At 40.6% G+C, this 18,470-nt stretch overlaps 1 protein-coding gene across 2 annotated transcripts in view; it reads right to left on the reverse strand.

Annotated features, from left to right (window-relative positions):
* Positions 1-18,470, reverse strand: part of csmd3b (CUB and Sushi multiple domains 3b) — a 353,421-nt gene that overhangs the window by 54,924 nt on the left and 280,027 nt on the right. For both annotated transcript variants that reach the window (XM_018731974.2, XM_029248376.1), the window contains exons 35-43: positions 14,255-14,379; positions 13,835-13,931; positions 11,780-11,884; positions 9,358-9,476; positions 8,840-8,909; positions 5,943-6,059; positions 5,363-5,572; positions 4,809-4,997; positions 2,157-2,334 (exon numbers count right to left, since the gene is read on the reverse strand). In XM_018731974.2, coding sequence (XP_018587490.1) covers positions 2,157-2,334; positions 4,809-4,997; positions 5,363-5,572; positions 5,943-6,059; positions 8,840-8,909; positions 9,358-9,476; positions 11,780-11,884; positions 13,835-13,931; positions 14,255-14,379 — 1,210 coding nt within the window. The remainder of the gene's footprint in view (positions 1-2,156; positions 2,335-4,808; positions 4,998-5,362; positions 5,573-5,942; positions 6,060-8,839; positions 8,910-9,357; positions 9,477-11,779; positions 11,885-13,834; positions 13,932-14,254; positions 14,380-18,470) is intronic.

Genomic DNA, 18,470 nt, shown 5'->3' on the forward strand with positions numbered 1-18,470 from the left:
CAGCTGATGCCTTACACGCTCATGAAGGAAATACGTTTTTTTTTTTTTTTTTTAGCTTTCCCATAGTCAGTTCAGAAAAGTGAGATCAATGCCACCTCCATTTGAACACAAACAGCTTGCAATGCCAGCTCCATTTTATTGGATCTTAAATGGAATGATTGTTCAATTTCAGACCTTCCTCCAATATGAAAACAGAATTCACTTCTGGCTTTTCTCTGAATAACATCTGGTATGCTACAGACAACTTTCTCCTGGTAGCTGAAGAGACAGTGCGTTTTTAGACCCACCATTCAAACCATGCTGACCTGGACAAAGCTGTCTGTAATATTCTTAGAAAAAAGATTTGCACTACGTTCTACCTCAATATGTCTTAAAGGATGACACAAAAGTCAGCTGTTGCAGAGATAAAATGCAATACACAGAATTTACTGGACAAATTAATATGGCTTGCATAATGAATATGCAGATGAACTTCAGTGAAACATTGTAATAAAGAAAATTCCAAGATCCAGTTTAGATTTCAAAAAAACATCTGACTGATTTAGTGAAGCTTACTAACTCAGAGCAAACCCACTGTAGTACTACAGCGTCTTTAGAAAGTATTCAGACCCTTCCCCTTTTTTCACACTTCGTGTGGCAGACTTATTTCAAAATAGATTGAAATGATTCTATTTTGGCATCAGTCGATACAGGATACACAATCGTGAAAAAGTGAAAATGTTCTAAATAATATTTTGCAAATTTGTTTATAAAAAACCCCCTGAAATCTCTTTATATGAGTATCCAGGCCCTTTACAGAGTACACTGCAAGATTAGCTTGAATTATAGTGGCAACTCTTCTTGGGTAGGCTTCTAGGAGGTTTGCACACCTAGATTTGAGCAGTTTCTCCCATTTTACCATGGAGATTGTCTCAATTGAATTATAATCTTCTGGTCTCTCCACAGATTTTGTATGAAGTTCAAGTCTGGGCTTTGGCTGAGGTAGGCAAGGACATTTAGAGACTTGTTCTGAAGTCATTTCAGCATTATCTTTGCTGTGTCCTTTGAATGATTAATCTTCAACCTGGTCAAAGGTTCTGCATGCCCTGGAGCAGGTTTTCTTTAAGGACCTCTCCCTGCTTGGCTCCCTTCATATTTCTTTCAATCTTGACCAGTCTAACAATCCCTGCTGCTGGGAAGCAACCCCACAGAATGATACTGACACCACCATGCTTCACCACAGGGATGGTGAGTGGCACCTGATTTTTGCAGGACAAAGAGTCCTTCAAGTGCTGTTTGGAAAACTCCAGGTAGGATGTCATATGGCTTTTATTCAGGAGTTGCTTCCACCTTGCCATTTCTACCATAGAGACCTTATTGATGGAGTGTTGCAGAGTCCTTCTGACAGGTTCTTCCATCTATAAACAGGAACTCTGAAGCTCTGTTAGAATGGTATTTGGGCCCTTGGTAACCTCCCTGACCAAGGTTCTTCTTGACTGAATGCCCAGTTTGGTCAGAAAGCCAACTCTAGGAAGAGTTTTAGTGGTTGCAGACTTCTTCCATTTGACAATGGTGAAAGCCATAGGGCTCCTGGGAACCTTCAATGCATTGTCCTTTTCCCCTTTTCTAGAACTATGCATTTTTGCAGTTCTGTATAAGAGGTGTACAGAGAGCTCTTTAAACTTCATGGCTTGGTTTATACTTACTTTGCCATGCACTGTGAACTCTGGGACCTTATAAAGAGAGGTGTGTGCCTTTCCAAAACATGTCTAATCATGTGAATTTGCCATAGGTGGACCACAGTCAAGTTTTACAGACATCTGAAAGATTATTGAAAGAAATAGAATGCATCTGAGCTCAAGTTGGAGTGTCACAGAAATATTTATGTAAAGGAGAGATTCCAGTTTATTTTAAATAAATATGCAAAGAATCTAAAAATCTTTGATAACTTTGTCCTTATGGGGTATTGTGTGTCAAATGACAGCAGAAAGAAAGAATCAGTTAAATCAATTCTAAAATAAGGCTACTACACAGTGTGGAAAAAGTGGAGGGGTTTGAATACTTTCTGAAGGCTCTATACTGTATGTCATCGTCTTACCTGAAGTAAGATTTTCATGTAATGTTACAAAAGTTCTGAAATGTACAGCTAATGGATGATGTCATGTATAGGGTCTTACCAAACTGTGATGTAGTCGTAGATAGGTTCTGTGCTGAGCACGGTGAAGTTGATGTAAATTCCATTGCCTGGAGGTACCCTGACACTCCACACACAGTCCTGGAAGTGAGGGTACTCAGCCGGATGCCCAGGAGAGTAGATGGTCCCATTCATGGATGTGATGTTGCCCCCACAGAGAGCTATGGCAGAGAGAAGAAGAGTCAGAAGTTTTTATTTATTTAGCTCATCATGACATTATGTCCATCTCCTCATAGTCTTATTTGCACTGTTCTGATTTTGTTCCCACATCTCAAGATGACAAGCTAAGTCACTGTAAACAGCTTAAACCGAATTCCAAAAGTATCCTTTCAAAAGATATGGATCTTGGCTGACAGTGTGAAGATACAGCACATGACAGAAACAGAAAGAATCACTTCAAAGATGAGTTATGAAAACGTAAGACAACCAAACGACCATAATGAAGACAGAATGTAAGCCCATATTATTATTATTATTATTATTATTATTATTAATTAATTTAGCTAAAATTAAATGTCTGTGACTTAAAATGTTAGTGTATCCTAAGTGACTTATAGTAATGCAGTAGTTCATTTATACTAGCTCAGGGTTAGTACCTTGACTGAGGGTACTACAGCAGGAGGAGAGATTCATAGCCAGGTCCTTTAACTCCAAAAGAATGCCTTTAACTGATATGCTAATTGCTTCCCCGAAGTACAGCTTAGAGAGCAGATACATGTCTTCAAAAGTTGTATGTGACATTGTGGCAGTTTCATAATTGCACCAAGAGAAAAAACTTGCACTCCTCACCACTATAGGACATGGTGTAAAAAGAAATTGTATGTGTTGACTCACTCAGCTATATAATAAGAATTTTAATGCTTTGTTTGGCTAGCACAAAAAAATCTATGCAGATGAGCAAGATGCCCCTAGGGTAAAAAGACGCTAAATAGAACAAAAAACTGATTTAGTTTCCTCGACTGAAAGTCATCTGGTGAAACTAAAAAAAGAAGGACTGCTTTTCATGTCCATTACTGTTTGATAGTGAAGGATGTACCCCAGAGGTTTGCAGTAGTGTGCCTCAACTGATGCCTTTCATGTAAAATAGAGCCATACTTTCGAAGTATCGTTGAATAAAAATTCAATCAAACATTATTTTTTTCTATATCTACATTTAGAAATAAACACTCTTCATCGCCTAATGTACCACACAGCACAGAAGTCCTGTAACACAGCACAGAAGCCTTCAGCATTAAATTACAAGCAAGAAAATCAATTGTGTATAAATATGTTTTCCCCTAGAGAGTATCAGCTACCAGTACAATAGAGCCACACGGCACTTTCTGGAACTACTGCATCGTATCAGCTAATGTGTACCATGTCATACAATACAAACAAAATGGAGGACTGGTTCAAGTGTATTACCTTAGAGGGATTTTATCTTAATATTACATGACAGGATTAAGGGTTTATATTAATTGTACATGACAGAATCGTCAGAATACCAGAGAAAAGCATTCCCCTGTTAGTTAATGTGAGTTGTTTGGCTACCTAATTGTCTAATTTTTGAAAAGGCTTGGTGGCTGTATCCTCATGCAAAAGTAAAACTAGGTCATCGTAGCTTTGGAATCCTTAAGTATGAAAATAACTTCTGATCTTGCTTCTCACCGCAGGACACAATCTTCTAATGCTATAAATGAGTAGAAAAACATCATTTTCCTGGTCTGTAAAATACCACTTTTGTGATACTTTTGGATGAAAACTGTTACAATATTACCTAGTGAAATTACAGTAATTAAATTAGTGTGCACAGTAAAAACAAAAATATGCAAATGTTTTATTAATTTTTAACATGTAAAGCAAACATGTTAATGGTGGGGTCCTTATTAACTACACACAGCACTGGTTAATGTTAACCATCATTTATCTGACAACTTTGTGAAAGACAAAAGGCACTGACACACGATTAGCCCATTCATAGAGCAGTGTATGCTTATTGTACCAATTCAGAACAAGTATCTTTATTAAAGGTACAACATTAGTATTTGGATTTAAAGCAGGAACCTTCCGACTGAAAAGACAGCAGCACAGATCTCTACAGCAGCTGCTGCCCCTTCTTGTTTTTATTTTTACTTTTCTGCTACAGGATCAAGAAACATTAATGTCTTAATTTTAAAATCTTAATTCTATAGGTTTGTGTAGCTTCCATTTGCAGAGGACATCTACTGCAGTGGCGAGAGCTGCAGCCATACACGTGAAGGACCTAGGTTTAAAACCCACATTCTATTGCGTTGTGAACCCTTGAGCAAGATACTATGCAAGACAACGTACAAATAACACTGCAACCTGCCTTGGAGAAGTGTCAGCCAAATATGCCTATTTCCCCACATGCCACTTTCTATCTTAGCACAAACAAGTATGTGCTTGCTTTTACTATGTGCTAAACCACACTACTGTCTACATTTTTGGACACTATGATGTCCATCATGTGCATAACTCTTCAAAAAAAGTAACTGTAATACTTACCCAAAAAGATCCTAATAACTGTCATAAAAATTGGCTGGCATAGAGCTGCATGGCAGCTGAAGGCGGCTAATGTGAACACCTGTAGAAAAGGAAGGAGCTGCAAACTGAAGAGGAAAAGGCGCTCTCTCACCCTCGCAACGTGGGAGAGGGTGGTTCCAATTGCGACTGATTCCATGCAAGCAGGTGAGTGAGGCCTCTCCGATGAGCGAGTAACCTGGCAGGCACTCAAAGGACACGGTCATGCCAACGCTGAAGTCGCTGCCGATCACAATGCCATTGCGAAAAGGCCGGGGGTCGGGACAGCTTTGCAGCTGGTAAGCTGGTGGTCAACACACATACATAGACTGGCTGTAACACAAGATTCACTGACGTCTGGAGATGTTAGGGTACGATTAATGAATTAACACAAAAAACTCATATGCATACAAAAGGTACTTCAATATCGGACCTTAATGGCCAACTAATGAGTTTCAAAAAGCACAACAAAAAGTTAGTTCACTTGCAGTGCGGTTTGGACAATCATCAACCCTCTTGCGCTACACCTTTTCACGCAAAATAAGTCAGTTGAATTATAATAATGATATGTGACTCCACAAGAGCTACTATACCCATTTTTCTCCATAATAATGGGTCGTCTTGCCTAACAGCACAACGGCAGGAGTATGGGCATATAGGTGAGCTCACCCTGGTATGTGATGTGAAAGCCAGGCTTGTTCTGTGAGTAGTCACTGTGGAAAAAAAAGCTGGTTTCGTGAGTGGTGCTGAAGAATGACTCCGGAACCACGGGTCCACTGAACCTGTCCATCACAGTGCCCGTCTCCAAAGAACCACTGCGAACTTCAAGGTAGTCATGGATGGCCTCCGTGGAGAAATTCAGAAACTGCAGGTGAATTCCTACAAAACACAAAAAAGGAGGAAGAAAAAAAAAAAAAAAACACCAAATGGAAAAATACGCTTTTTTAAATAAAATAAAAAATGTGTTTAATCATCTTACTTAAGAAAACAGAAAAAAAAATTGTTAAAGGAATTTCTTTAAGCATGATACCCCTGTATATAATTATGTCTATGAGGATTAAAGGTAATGCTGCTCTGCTCTGGAACTGGGGTGTTAAAATCCTGCAAGCTTTTCAGCTAAAACTCTGAGTGGTAAAAGAATGGCTAATTGGGTCAATTAAAGCGCTGCTGGAAAGAAGGCTCTAGGGACAGACAACCATGGCTGAGTGGGTCAAAACAGAGGTGTGTTTGGACGAAATGGACCACATACCAAAGCCAACAGGCAGATTGACCATCCACGTGCAGTCCAGGCCACTGGGGTAATTTCCAGGAAAGCCAGGGCTCAGGATCACCCCGCTGAAGTCTGTCATGGTCCCGCCGCATTGAGCTGTTTGGTACAGATCCATGCGTCACACACTTCCACACTCTTTTACTGCTTACAACTTTTAACACTGAATTTTCAGAGGGATCTGAGTGACATTTTGCACACAGATGTAAAAAAAAATTGTGGGGACATGGTAATTTTGCAGTAATAGGACTCAGACATTGACATGTAGTATAACAACTTCAGTTCCAAAAGACTAATTTTGAAACTTCACTGGTATTTCAGTAAATAATGATATTTAAATAAATAATTATATAAATAAGTAAAGATGTCGTATATATTGCAGAGGACTCATTTTCAAGTCACAACTTATGTTTTGGTGCACAACTTCCAGAAGTGTCCCAACCCCCTGCTGGACTTGTACAGCCGATGCCCTAATTCCATACATTTGTAGTACATCAAATTGAATCCATTAAGAAGTTGAACTAATGTGACAATATTACCACGGATCAGTTCAAACCAGTGGTATTTGCATAGGCTTTTTTCCTTAGCTTTTGCTACGATGAATGCAAAAATAATTTTAATTAATTGTGAGAAGCACATTCTTCTGTGATACAAAGGTCACTGTACATTTAGTGTAATATAATGCGATAATAATTATATACCCTCCGGAGAACAAAAGGAAGAGCTTCACCAGAACAATTTTGCATATCGATTTGTCAGAACAATTCCTCTCCAGTCTGAAAAATCACCACTATTGTCTCCAATTCAATAGGGTTTCAACAGAACTACAGAATCGGCAGCATGAAAAGCAGCGGAACAACTGCTGGAGATTTGATGATATTTCACGTTCAAAAGACATCAAGAAGCTTGAACGTTACAGAAGATTTTGTTCATTGCGTGGTAGAGGGAGCGTGAAACAGGCAGATGGGCTGTCCGCCACAGCGTTCACCTTAAAGAGGGGAAAGGGAAGGTGGGGGTGGCATGTGTCATTCAAGAAACTAAAATAGGTGGGTGTGTGCTGAGGGAACATGAGGCTCATGAGAAGCCATGACTTTCTAGTGGATCTACAGCTCTGGATGCGTGCGCGTGCACACACGTACATCCAGACACACACACTAGAGTCAGTCTCAAGGGGAAGCCCGTCTTCCCTACAACTTCCGTCTAAAAATCAGTTCCGAGAATAGCGAGGGCAACATGACATGGGATAATCTTCAGGCAAACTGCAAAAAAAGAGAAAAAAAACATCTATTTGAAGACATCTCCTCAGAATGACAGCTCCAAAATGGGGGAGGAAGTGGCCGACACACTGTCAAATGGAAAACATGTTTTGTTTTGATGTCTCAGAACACAAAAAACAACATAAAAATAAAAATGTTTCCACTCAAAGCTCTAAGGAATGAGTGCAGAGCATCATCTGATTCATACGTGTACGACTATGATGTAAGACTCATGGCAAAACCATTTTCGGATTTATCAATGGCTTTATTGATATTATTTGAAAGCGGGTTTAATTTTGAACTTGTGTAAAGTCGCTATAGCAAATTATTATTTTCAGACTGATTACTAAACAAGCGGCAAACAATTATCTATAGATACATATCAGTAGTGTGAAATGCTAAAAAAAGAAATAGTAGAGCAGGCCAAATCGCTAGACTTGCAGTCTAGTCATCACTAGTGTTAAAAGGGGCACTTCTGCATTGTTTTTGCTTTAAAGGAACAATCTTACAAAGTTGTTTAGAATGCTAGACAGTTGCCACAGTGTACCTCTGCACTGTTGTGGCTCTTTGGTGTCCAAATCAAAACACTGTATTTTCTTGAGCCTTTTCATAAAAGATGTGCAAGCAGCTGGCATGTGAATCATTTAATTTAGTTCTCCATGATTTACAGCTGGGTTGTGCTAAAACAGTTGCCTTGGGACAAACACAGTTTAATTACAGAAAGAAAATAAAAATCCCACTTTAGTTTACAGTTTTTTTTTCTTCCTGTGACATAAAAAGCATGAGCACACACATGGTGGTGTGTATGTGTATCTTTCTCAAGCTCAGGTCCTCTACCAGAGGCCTTGGAGTTTGAAGGTTCTGCGCAGTATCTTAGCTGTTCCTAGGACCGCATTCTTCTGGACAGAAACTTCAGATGTTGTTCCCGGAATCTGCTGGAACCACTCTCCCAGGTTGGGAGTCACAGCCCCAGATGCTCCTATTACCACTGGGACCACTCTGGACTTCACCTTCCACATCTATTCCAATTCTTCCTTCAGCCCTTGTTACTTCTCGATCTTCTCATGCTCCTTCTTTCTGATATTGCTATCACTTGTGATTGCCACATCTATCACTATTGTCCTCTTCTCTTCCTTGTCGACCACCACTATGCCTGGTTGGTTGTCTAGTGGTCTAGCAATTGCTTGCGAGTCTGGAACCTGAAGTCCCACAGGACCTTAGCTCTGCTGTTTTCAACCACCTTTGGTGGTGTCTCCCATTTGGACTTGTAACTGGGAGTACAAGTCCCAGTTGGACTGTATTCTGCACAGATGTTCCTGTACACTATCCCAGCCACTTGGTTATGCCTCTCAGTGTACACTGCCCCTGCTTGCATCGTACACCCTGCTACTATGTGCATATATATACTGCACGTATATTCATATATTCACAGTTTTTAATTATTCTCATTGCTTCATGACACATTTATAACACTGCTTTGAAATTTAGGAGTCCCTTCAAGATTAGGCAGACAGATGTCTAGACTTTTTCATGTTTGTTCTGTATGCCTACTTAAGGGCTCCAAAGGTTAGGCTATGGCTATCCATGCCACCATCCCAAGCTTTTATTAACTGGCACACTAACCGAGGCAGAGAGGGACTGGGTAGTTCCATCTTCTTACAGGTCCAGGCATGCAGGTTATGTACATGTTCCCCTGCAGGGAGATACATGTACTTAGAAAAATAATATTAATGTAACTTAATCATGCATACTGTAACAATGTTTATCGCATTACAGGTGCATTCAATTCAAGCAATTCCTAGCAAATTATTTAAATATAGTCAACATATTTGAGAACCACACGGGGATTGAAGGAATGGAACAGGTCACCCGGTTGCTGCACTCCAACATCACAATTTGAGCTTGTTTTCCTCCCTTCAGTGAAAATAATTACAGGTGGGCAAGTGGCTTCAGTAGTGCCCACAGGTCAGGTGTTATTAATAATGAGATATGGCTATCTCACTAATAAGACATCATCCACCTGGTGCACATGGTCTCTGTGACTGTCTCAGGGACTGACCTGTGCAACTTTTTTCAATAGCCAGAGGACTCTGTACCTATTGTACCAATCCCCACTTGGCTCTCGGAACCTCTGTGCTCACCTGCAGGGAGTAGCCTTGCTCACACTGGAACTGAACCACATCGCCCACCATGTAGCGGTCACCAAGTCTGATTCCATTGTTAGGAGTCTGGGGCTCTGGGCAAGAATCCAACCCTATTGCTTAGGAAAGACAAAGTTTGCAGGTCATGAGATATGTTGCAATTAAAAATCAATATTTAAAAGCCTGATGAACTGACATGCAGTACTACCAAGCCAAGAGCCATAATTATGGGCAACCTGGATATATGAGGGTCAAATGAATATCAGTTAGGCTCAAGCAAACAACACATTGGGCAGAAGAGCATATATAGAAGTAATATGTTATTTGAAGCCTGATGAAATTCCCCTTTTTTTTACTGACTGACCAACTCAGCTCCTTGTCCAGTCTTATACACCCTTTAGGTTCAGTCATTGCAGTTCCTTTCATACGAATCACCCATCATCCACACTTTCTGTTTTGCTCAAAATGCTGTTGCTTACACAGTGTATGACATTGCTCTCTCTACAGACAGTGCTCTCCACTGGCTTCCCATCACCACGTAATCCAGTTTGCAAAAAAATAATTTTACTAATAATCTCAATAATTTCAGGAAGAAGTTAACCCATAATAAGAGTCTCTTTAATTCTTTAACTTTTTAATCCAAGGCCCCTGAAAATAGTTTTATGTTTTTCTTATATACTGCTTAGATTCTTTGTTTATTCTGTTATAATATAATTCTTCATTAGTTTATGTTATTGCAAAATGATACAGAAGCTGGGGGTCACATGGGGCAAATTCCTGACAGTAGGATGCAAGGCTGTAAAAGGTGATGTGTGTGTTTAAGTTAGACAAACTCCCAGCAACAACATGGTAACTGAGATGCTGCTGAAACTTTTTGATTCAGATAATGCAGTGAAAGTTTATGAAGCAGGTGGCTGATCGAGAAAGAAGTGGGCCAGAGATAAATTTTGAGGCTTTTCTGGAATATTGAGAGGGATTCAGTAGTTCTGAGTGAGAGAGAGAAATCATTCCACCTCACCGATGCCAGCACCAAAAAGTAAATCTCTTCTGTGTTGCCAATGAGCTTTCCCATGGTATCTCACCATGTTCCTAACCCTTGCTGCTTTATAAAAGCCAGAACTTGTCCAAAAGTGGTGGTTCATACCTTTCTTGTAATTTTCTTTCAGCAAAAACAATGGTTTTTGTTAAGTCCAAGGTTGCTCTTTTGTAGCTGCAGCACAATATTTCTTCCTGGACTGTGTTCTTCTGATTGCTATCTTGAGACCTTGTAAACACTTGTTTAGTTTGTATTAACACTGTAGGCAGACTTGGACAAAAGCAAGAGCTAAATAAAGAATAATAATGAAATAATCAATGTGCTAAATCAAGCACAAACAATAGTTCGTAATTGCAATAAATTCCAATCCTCTGAATAAGAAGAAAAAAAAATGTTCTCCGACTCTATTTCTTTCATTATAGAAAATATATTTATATTTCAGTTTCTCTAAGTTGTTTTTTACACCTAACTTAAACTTTGGACCTAACTGAAAAAGTAAGTATTTGGAATTTCTTGGAGCCCCAAAATATGTTATTTATGAGCAGTTTGCTGGGGGAGGGTCGAAAACGAGGGCTATATTTTCCACAAATAAAGCTGTGACTAACACCACAGGGTGAACGCAGTCAATAAAAGTCTGCCGAATTGGTTTTAGTGTTGATATGCCGTGAGCCACTGAAGCCGAGCTGGGCTCACCTCTTGGGTCCCTTCTGAAAGAACCCCCCCCTCCCCCAACCCCCACCCAATCCACACCCTCCTCCCAATCCACAGATCGTTGAAAAACAGACAAACCCACTGAGAAGTAAGCAAGAAAACACTTCTAGCAAGAGTCGCGGGCAATCAGGCATTCGCTGCGACCGTGTGTGACAATGAAATATTAATACATCACTTCTTTTGAAGCATGGGGTTACTGTAGTCGAGGACAGGAATCTCTGGGAATGACAGCCCCAACCCTGACCCACATCTCCACACAGACTGTGGGAACTACATTTACATTTATTCATTCAGCTGATGCACTTCTCCAAAGTGACTTACAATCTTAAGCTAATTACACAGCTCAGTATTCTTTAATATTGCACTTTTAGTTTAAGTACCCTGCTCCAGGTTACTAGAGAAGGAAGTGGGATTCAAGCCTGGGTCCTTGGAGCGCAAAGCTGCAGCTCTAACCGTTACGCCACCTGCTGTCCCCACATTGGCCCCTGGTGAACTATGAAGAAGCAGCAGCTGCAAGGCAATGGCAGTTCAAGCAAGGGGCTGTCGGACCTCCCTCTGCCAAGGGGTTCGACAGTGCAAAAAGGCAAACCCAAGGACTAGCTTAACGAGCTCCATCTAGCTGTAGGTGGCTTAATGAGGTTCGACCCCACGCAGGTGGCTGTCCTCCCTCCATACCTGTGTACTCCAGGTGGAAGCCGGCTGCCGAGACGCTGATGTCGGACTGAAAGTTCAGGTACAGGTTGTTCGAGGTGCTGTTCAGGAGCTGCGGGATTGTCGTGCCTGGAGGGGGTTTGAAGGAAACTTGCATAATTAAAGTCCCCTTCTCCGAAGGTCGAAGTGCCAGCGAAGCAGCCTAAAAAGCACTGCCTGCTTACACAGCAGTGTTGAGCAGCTCTGCGATGCTCCAGCTGTAACACACCTTGTACAAAGCGAAGAGGACACTTTGTAGTGTCTGACAAATTTTAAAATCAGAAACACAGGTTCAAACTACTTTTTAAAGCCACATCTCTTTGTTTTTATTAATAACTAAGCAGTCCACAAAAATAACTTGAGACAGATTTTCATCTTGTGTCTATCATGCGGGGTTTTGCTAGGAGGAATTTGTAATGAGAATATACCGAATGAAATAAGCAGCATGCATTTCCATTAATTTATGTCTGTGTCAGCTTCTTAAAAAATGAAATATAACAGAACAAAGTTTATAGTAATTTCGCACAGCAAACACCTTATTTTCTTGTATGTTTAAATGAGGTTACTTTAAAAAAGAGAGACTTATTTTTGCTTTAAGATATAGTAAAAATTTATTTTTGGTATCTTGAATCAATATTCCAAGAAGCCAGTAGGACAGTGACACATTATAGAATCAACCATTTTTAATATGAAATCCTGGGAAAGTGAGAAGAAAAAAGTCATTTTATGTTTTGAATAAATACGTTTCACATTGTATGATCTACTGAGAAAAGACACATTTTCTATACGTGTGTGTAGTGTGTGTGTGTGGGAGGTGTTAACAGTCTGCAAATTTCAAACAGCTCTCAGAGTGAAGAGGTGGAAAAAACAGCAACTAATAATTGGGGAGCCCACCCACATGGCTGCGGCTGGCCCCTGCCGTCCAGATAAAGCAGGAATCACGGCGGGACCGCCTCATTACCACACACCACCCCCACCACCCCACAGCGCCATTGACCGGCGCAGCCCAGCGACAGGTTCAGTACATGCATGCTGTCGCTGCACTTCGCCAGGCTGTGCAGTCCTTTGTTGATAAACAATGAGGCCCTAAGCGGTGGGAGGCTGTTCCCCAGCGATTGCCGCAGTCCACCTGACAAGCATGGCGTGCCGCTTAGCTGAGGGAACGAGATGATTCTGCACGTTTCCAGCCCAGGAGCTCTCAGAGACACCCTGAGAAAACAGGCTTTTCAAGGGGGTCGCTCGCACCTTCCCAGGGTCCGGACATGGAAATCTGCAGATTCAGGCAGACTGCCCTTGAATGGGAGAGCGGCTCGTTAAAATACTGCGGAACGGTCTTGCGGGCACTTTCCCCGCATCATATTTTGAGCAGGATTTGCCTGGCGCATCCGCTACGCGTCCTGCATGTGGGAACGATGCAGAAAAACACTGAAAAAAACTTGCTTCTACCATGTGTTCATCAGCCACAAGGGCTGTGTGTCGTTATATAACAGTCCTGCAAGCTTTTGTCACTAATCGGAAGTAGTCACATAATTGTCTTCCAATTCCTATGCAACATTGTTATGTCAAGGCTTAAATTTCTAATGCATGCATGGCAAATAAATGCGACGTATCAGCTGCACTGTGCAAAGGCTGTATCAAGCTGCACTGAGTGGAAGCTATAAGTGATTTGACTTTTACACACACAAACACACACAAGGTTAAGTCAAACAACATCTGCAACAATCTGTATTCTGTTAAACATAGATTACTCCCGATACTTTTTGATTTACCCTGGTATTTCACTTAATCCAAGTGACGTACTAATTCACCTCTATCCACAAGCAGTACCAGTACCCACTACTCATTTATTTCCTCCAGTCCACCTTGCTAACACACGGGAAACATCTTTGTGCCCAGGCAAATAAATAATGATGCATTTAATCTGTCACGTTTTGGTTTCCTGGGCAACTACTCAGTGTGAGCGAAAACATATGGTTGGTTCTTTAATGACCTCACGGGAGGCGGGTCGAACGTGGCCCAGGTTAAAGTGTTGAGTTTCACCTGAGTAACTGCCAAGTCTAGGAGCGTTGTTATCAGCCCCATCATAGAAGTCCAGGGAGTCCCAGTTGTGTTCAGTGGCGAAACTTATAACCTGGATCTGGAGGAAAAGAAGAGGGCAGCATTGCAATTGATGCCCTGTTCCTACCATCTTATACCCCATCATGGTAACACCAAAGCAGATTTGGGGAAAACACACACTCCATTCAGTAAATCCACTACTGGGAATCTAACACAAAACAGCACGAGAAAACACAAGCTCAACATACACTTTCCATATTCAATTAAACTTTTCGCCTTATCCATTATTCATCTGCTATTAAGAATTCCCTTTATTAACAGCTTTCATTTCTTGCACTGGCAATACTGTTTTAATATCTCAAATAGTAAATTCACAAGACAAACTTCAAAGAGCTTGCTCACTTGAATCCCAGCGCCCTCTGGCACGGACACCTTCCACAGGCAGTTGAGATTGTTGTCGTAGGGCTCTGGGTATCCGGGAGACAGGATCGTTCCTCTGCGTGCAGTGAGCACTCCTCCGCAGGGCACTGCAAGGCACACGCAGTGGGGAGGGGGCAAGGGCATGGAACACATTGGCACTGATTGAGCCCGCGCCTGCAACACTAAATGGCTGACACCATGATGTTAAATGCTAAAGGCTGTGCAATAATGCCCCTCATGCTTTATTTCAAAGAAACCGAGGCCTTTCTATTATGATGATAGGGTAATACCAAGTCAGGGCAAAATATTATACTTTCGGTCATCATAAGTTATCAAGTTGTCTCAATAATATAGGGTGTCTCAAAAATGTACATTTACATTTATTCATTCAGCAGATGCTTTTCTCTAAAGTGACAATGTACACATGCTGTGATATTTAAGAAAAAAAAAGGCCTCTGCATAATTTATTGGAGGTACATATTTTGTATACAAAAAACGGTTTCTGACAAATATTGAATTACGTCAAGTTATTGAAATGTTTAACCATGCTATCGTCTAGGCTCTTCCGAATTCAGCGGCGTGGCAAACTTGAAATGTGTATACATTGTAGAGACACCATGTATATAAATATATTTTTAGAAAAATGTTAGGAACTCTTATACTACTGGTTTGTCCTCTTATTTCATGCATATTGGATACAGTTTGGGAAATTTCTATTTGTTTGACATCCATTATGAAAAAAACAAGTGATCAGACTGAATACATAGTCCTTATCACGTTTCAACAGAATGCATTTATCACAAACAAAAGCAAAAATGCACTGCCCTTAAGTATTTATAAAATCACTGTAACAAGATACACTATTGCAAGGAGTGATTTTGGATTGCATGCAAAAAAAAATTGCCCCCATTCCCCTTTTTCTAGCTTCTTGTCAATAGAAATTGAAGCAAAGCCGATTTGACAATGGCAATCACAGCCAGCACCATGTCTGGATGACTAAAAGCTGCCTTTGCACTAGGATGTAAGGTGAGGAGGGAGTGCGGCTGCAGCCAGGACAGACAAGATAACGCTATTCAATAGAACTTTCCTCAGAGCCTTCATATTCTGTGTAGGATGTAAGAACCCAGGTCAACAGCTGTCATCTTGAGACATGACGGTACGACAGGGACCTTGGCAAACAGAGCTCTTAATCTGGGTAAGTTTGCACACTGTGCTGCATGAAGATTGGAGCTCGCCCAACTTCTAAAACTGTCCAGCTTTCAGCATTTTCCAGCTCTAAAAATGTTCTTTTTTGCCATTCATCGATCCCCTTCACTCCTCATCACAGTTGTGGTTGGATTCCAATGGATTTGAATGAATCGGTGAGGACACGCTGCAGTTACAGGGAACTGCAATGGAACCAGGGGGAATCCTCAACAAATCCTTTGTGAATCTTCAACGTGCTTGTTTAAGCCAGATGGCTGATGGGCTGTTCTTCCCTAAAGGTTATATAAGAAGGCCCAGAATAAGACAAGTGCTCTTTTCGAGTTGATCTGACACCCAAATAAGCTGCATTTAGACCCCTGCTTGATCTGAGTACTTCCAGCAAGAATCATTACTCATTGACAGCATTCAGACACCTGCTGGTCATGGAGTCATTGCTGCACAAAGCCCAAGCCTGTTGGAAATGTACTGTATGCATGGCCATGCTTATAAGCTTTTTGCACTAAAATTTTAAACAATATCAAGAAAATACACTGTGATGAATCAACTTTTGAAAGCACTGTGTGAGCCTGATGATTTAAGAGCCTTGTACCGTCACTTCTCTTCTACAACAGGTACGGAATTAATTTGTTGATACTTTACATTGCCACTGCCTTGCAGTCAAAGGACTCGGGTTCTAATCCTTGATTCCACAGCAGTGAAAATTATTCAGCTGTATAAATGGGTAAATAATTGTACATTTGTATTACTATGCAAAATTAATATTGCAAGCTGCTTTGGGCAAAGATGTCAAATAAATGAATGAAGACATATACAATGAAAGGTTTTAACTTGAAGGTACTTAAATTATTTCTTTTTTCTGTACTTTATCATTTTCTAATTTTCTATGTCCAGTACTTCAGATCTAAATGTTTCGATATTATATAATATGTGTAATACGTATCTCCCCTGCACCATGTTGGTGCATGAACTTTTCCGTCTATGCAGCACTCAACATCCACTGCTATGGTCTTTGCTGGAGCTGGTTGTTTTGCTTCTGCTCAGTGGTGAAATGAGCACAGTAAAGCCGCCGGCCACCAGGAATGTGGCTCTGCCTCTCATTTCCCCTTACGGCCTGTTAGAGACGCAGCCCAGAGACAGGCACCGCAGCTCACCTCTTCTGCTCTTCACACTTCGTTTCATCTCATCAATTTGTTTCATTCTCTGTTAAAACAGACTTTTCTCCCAGGCTGACCATGCCTTTCCAGATCACTGATACTGAACTTCACTGCAAATACAAATAATGGTATAACAACAATGATGATAACACTTTTATGGTTTTCAAACTTTGTATTACTTCTGTTGAGGAAATATAATAAAGATTTTGAATGAAGGCAATGCATCAAAGTAAAACGACAAGAATCGGGAATAGCCTACCGTCAACATAAAACCGATATGACCAAAAATAACCTCAAACAAGAAAGCGAGCCCTTGAGTTCTGAAGCTTTCCTCAACTTAGAATCAGACAGGCTCAGCATGACATTACAAAAGCACAAGAACACCATTGTCTGTGCAAATGCAAAGATATTCCAAACAACCTTCTGGTCAAAGTCAGAGTTATTTCTCTTCCTGGGCTGTTGAAGAATTTGCATTTACATTATCAAGCATTCAGCACATTGAGCAGAGCCAAACCTGTTAGATCTAGTTGCCGCTGGTTTAAAGCCTGCCATCGCCACGAATCTCAGGATCAAGCTTGCAAACTCTACTGGATCCAATGACACCTTGTTGTCATGCCCGAGGAAAAGAGCTTGCGCCTGAAAGGGGCTGTTTCAATGGTGGGTTAGGGCACCGTTATTACACGCTGCAAATCAGTGAGTGATACACAACTGGGAAAGGCCAATCCAGAGATGATGAGTCTGAAACCTTTCTACAGACACACGCTTTATATGAAGAGCTGGAAACGTGGGTTCCTGAGTCAGCTACTCGATCAGATACTGTGTGAATGTAATACTGCGGTAACTGTCATGGCCCACAGTGTTGATAATAGGAAGTTTGTCTCAGTGTCATTTCTTTTAGTTCACAGTATGGCTAGTTATGTGTCTGAATACATACAGAAACTGATACAATATTTACAATAAATGCATTTCTTTTAGTTTTATAATTGTCAAACATAGGTTTTATTACACAATAGTTATAAATAAATCGACAAAATGAATTTAATTGAACTCAGCATCATTCATTAGACAGTGCCCTCAGCATGTTGCTTCAGGGCATTGAACAATACAAATAGAAATAGCAACAGCACAGAGAGACGTACAGCAATTAGCACGAATAATAGCAATCATAACTGTTACAACTATGGGCACTGTGAGTATAGTGCACTCTGGGTATTCTGGGCACTGTGTAATGAATTGTCAATAACTATCAGTTCAATAATTGTGAATTTCACTGCAAGAATTAATTACATTTACTTACTTTACTCCAACACAACTTACAATCTTAAGCTACTTACACTGATTTACATTTGCAGCTTGGTCACTTACTAGAACAATTTAGGGAGAGTAACCTCCAACCTCTGGATACAAAGGCAGTAACTCTAACCACCATACTTTCAGCTGCCCCAGTTTAATGAATATAATAAAGTAACAGAATAAATAACCATCCAAGTATTGATGGAGGGGGTGGAAGGGATGGAATCAACAACCTCAATGGGTCAAATAGCTGTTAGCCCTTCCTAGGCAACACTATGCAGAGAAAAAAATTATTGATTATATTTGAATTTTAAACATTTTGTTTCTGTAATGTACAAGTGGTCCACCAGCCTCCCCATATCTGGTTGTCAGGTTACTAGAATACTGCATTGCTTTCTTCTAGGTAACGCCGATCTTCTGCTTTTCTGTAATTAAGCAAAAATGTTGTAAAGATCTTCTTTTAAATCTAAACGCAAGCTCCTGGGAAGAAAGCCTGACATTCCCCTCACTTCCCACTGGAGCGCTAGGTTAAGCAATTTTCAGCT

Source organism: Scleropages formosus, chromosome 23 (genome assembly GCF_900964775.1).
Source record: "Scleropages formosus chromosome 23, fSclFor1.1, whole genome shotgun sequence".
Classification (NCBI taxonomy): domain Eukaryota; kingdom Metazoa; phylum Chordata; class Actinopteri; order Osteoglossiformes; family Osteoglossidae; genus Scleropages; species Scleropages formosus.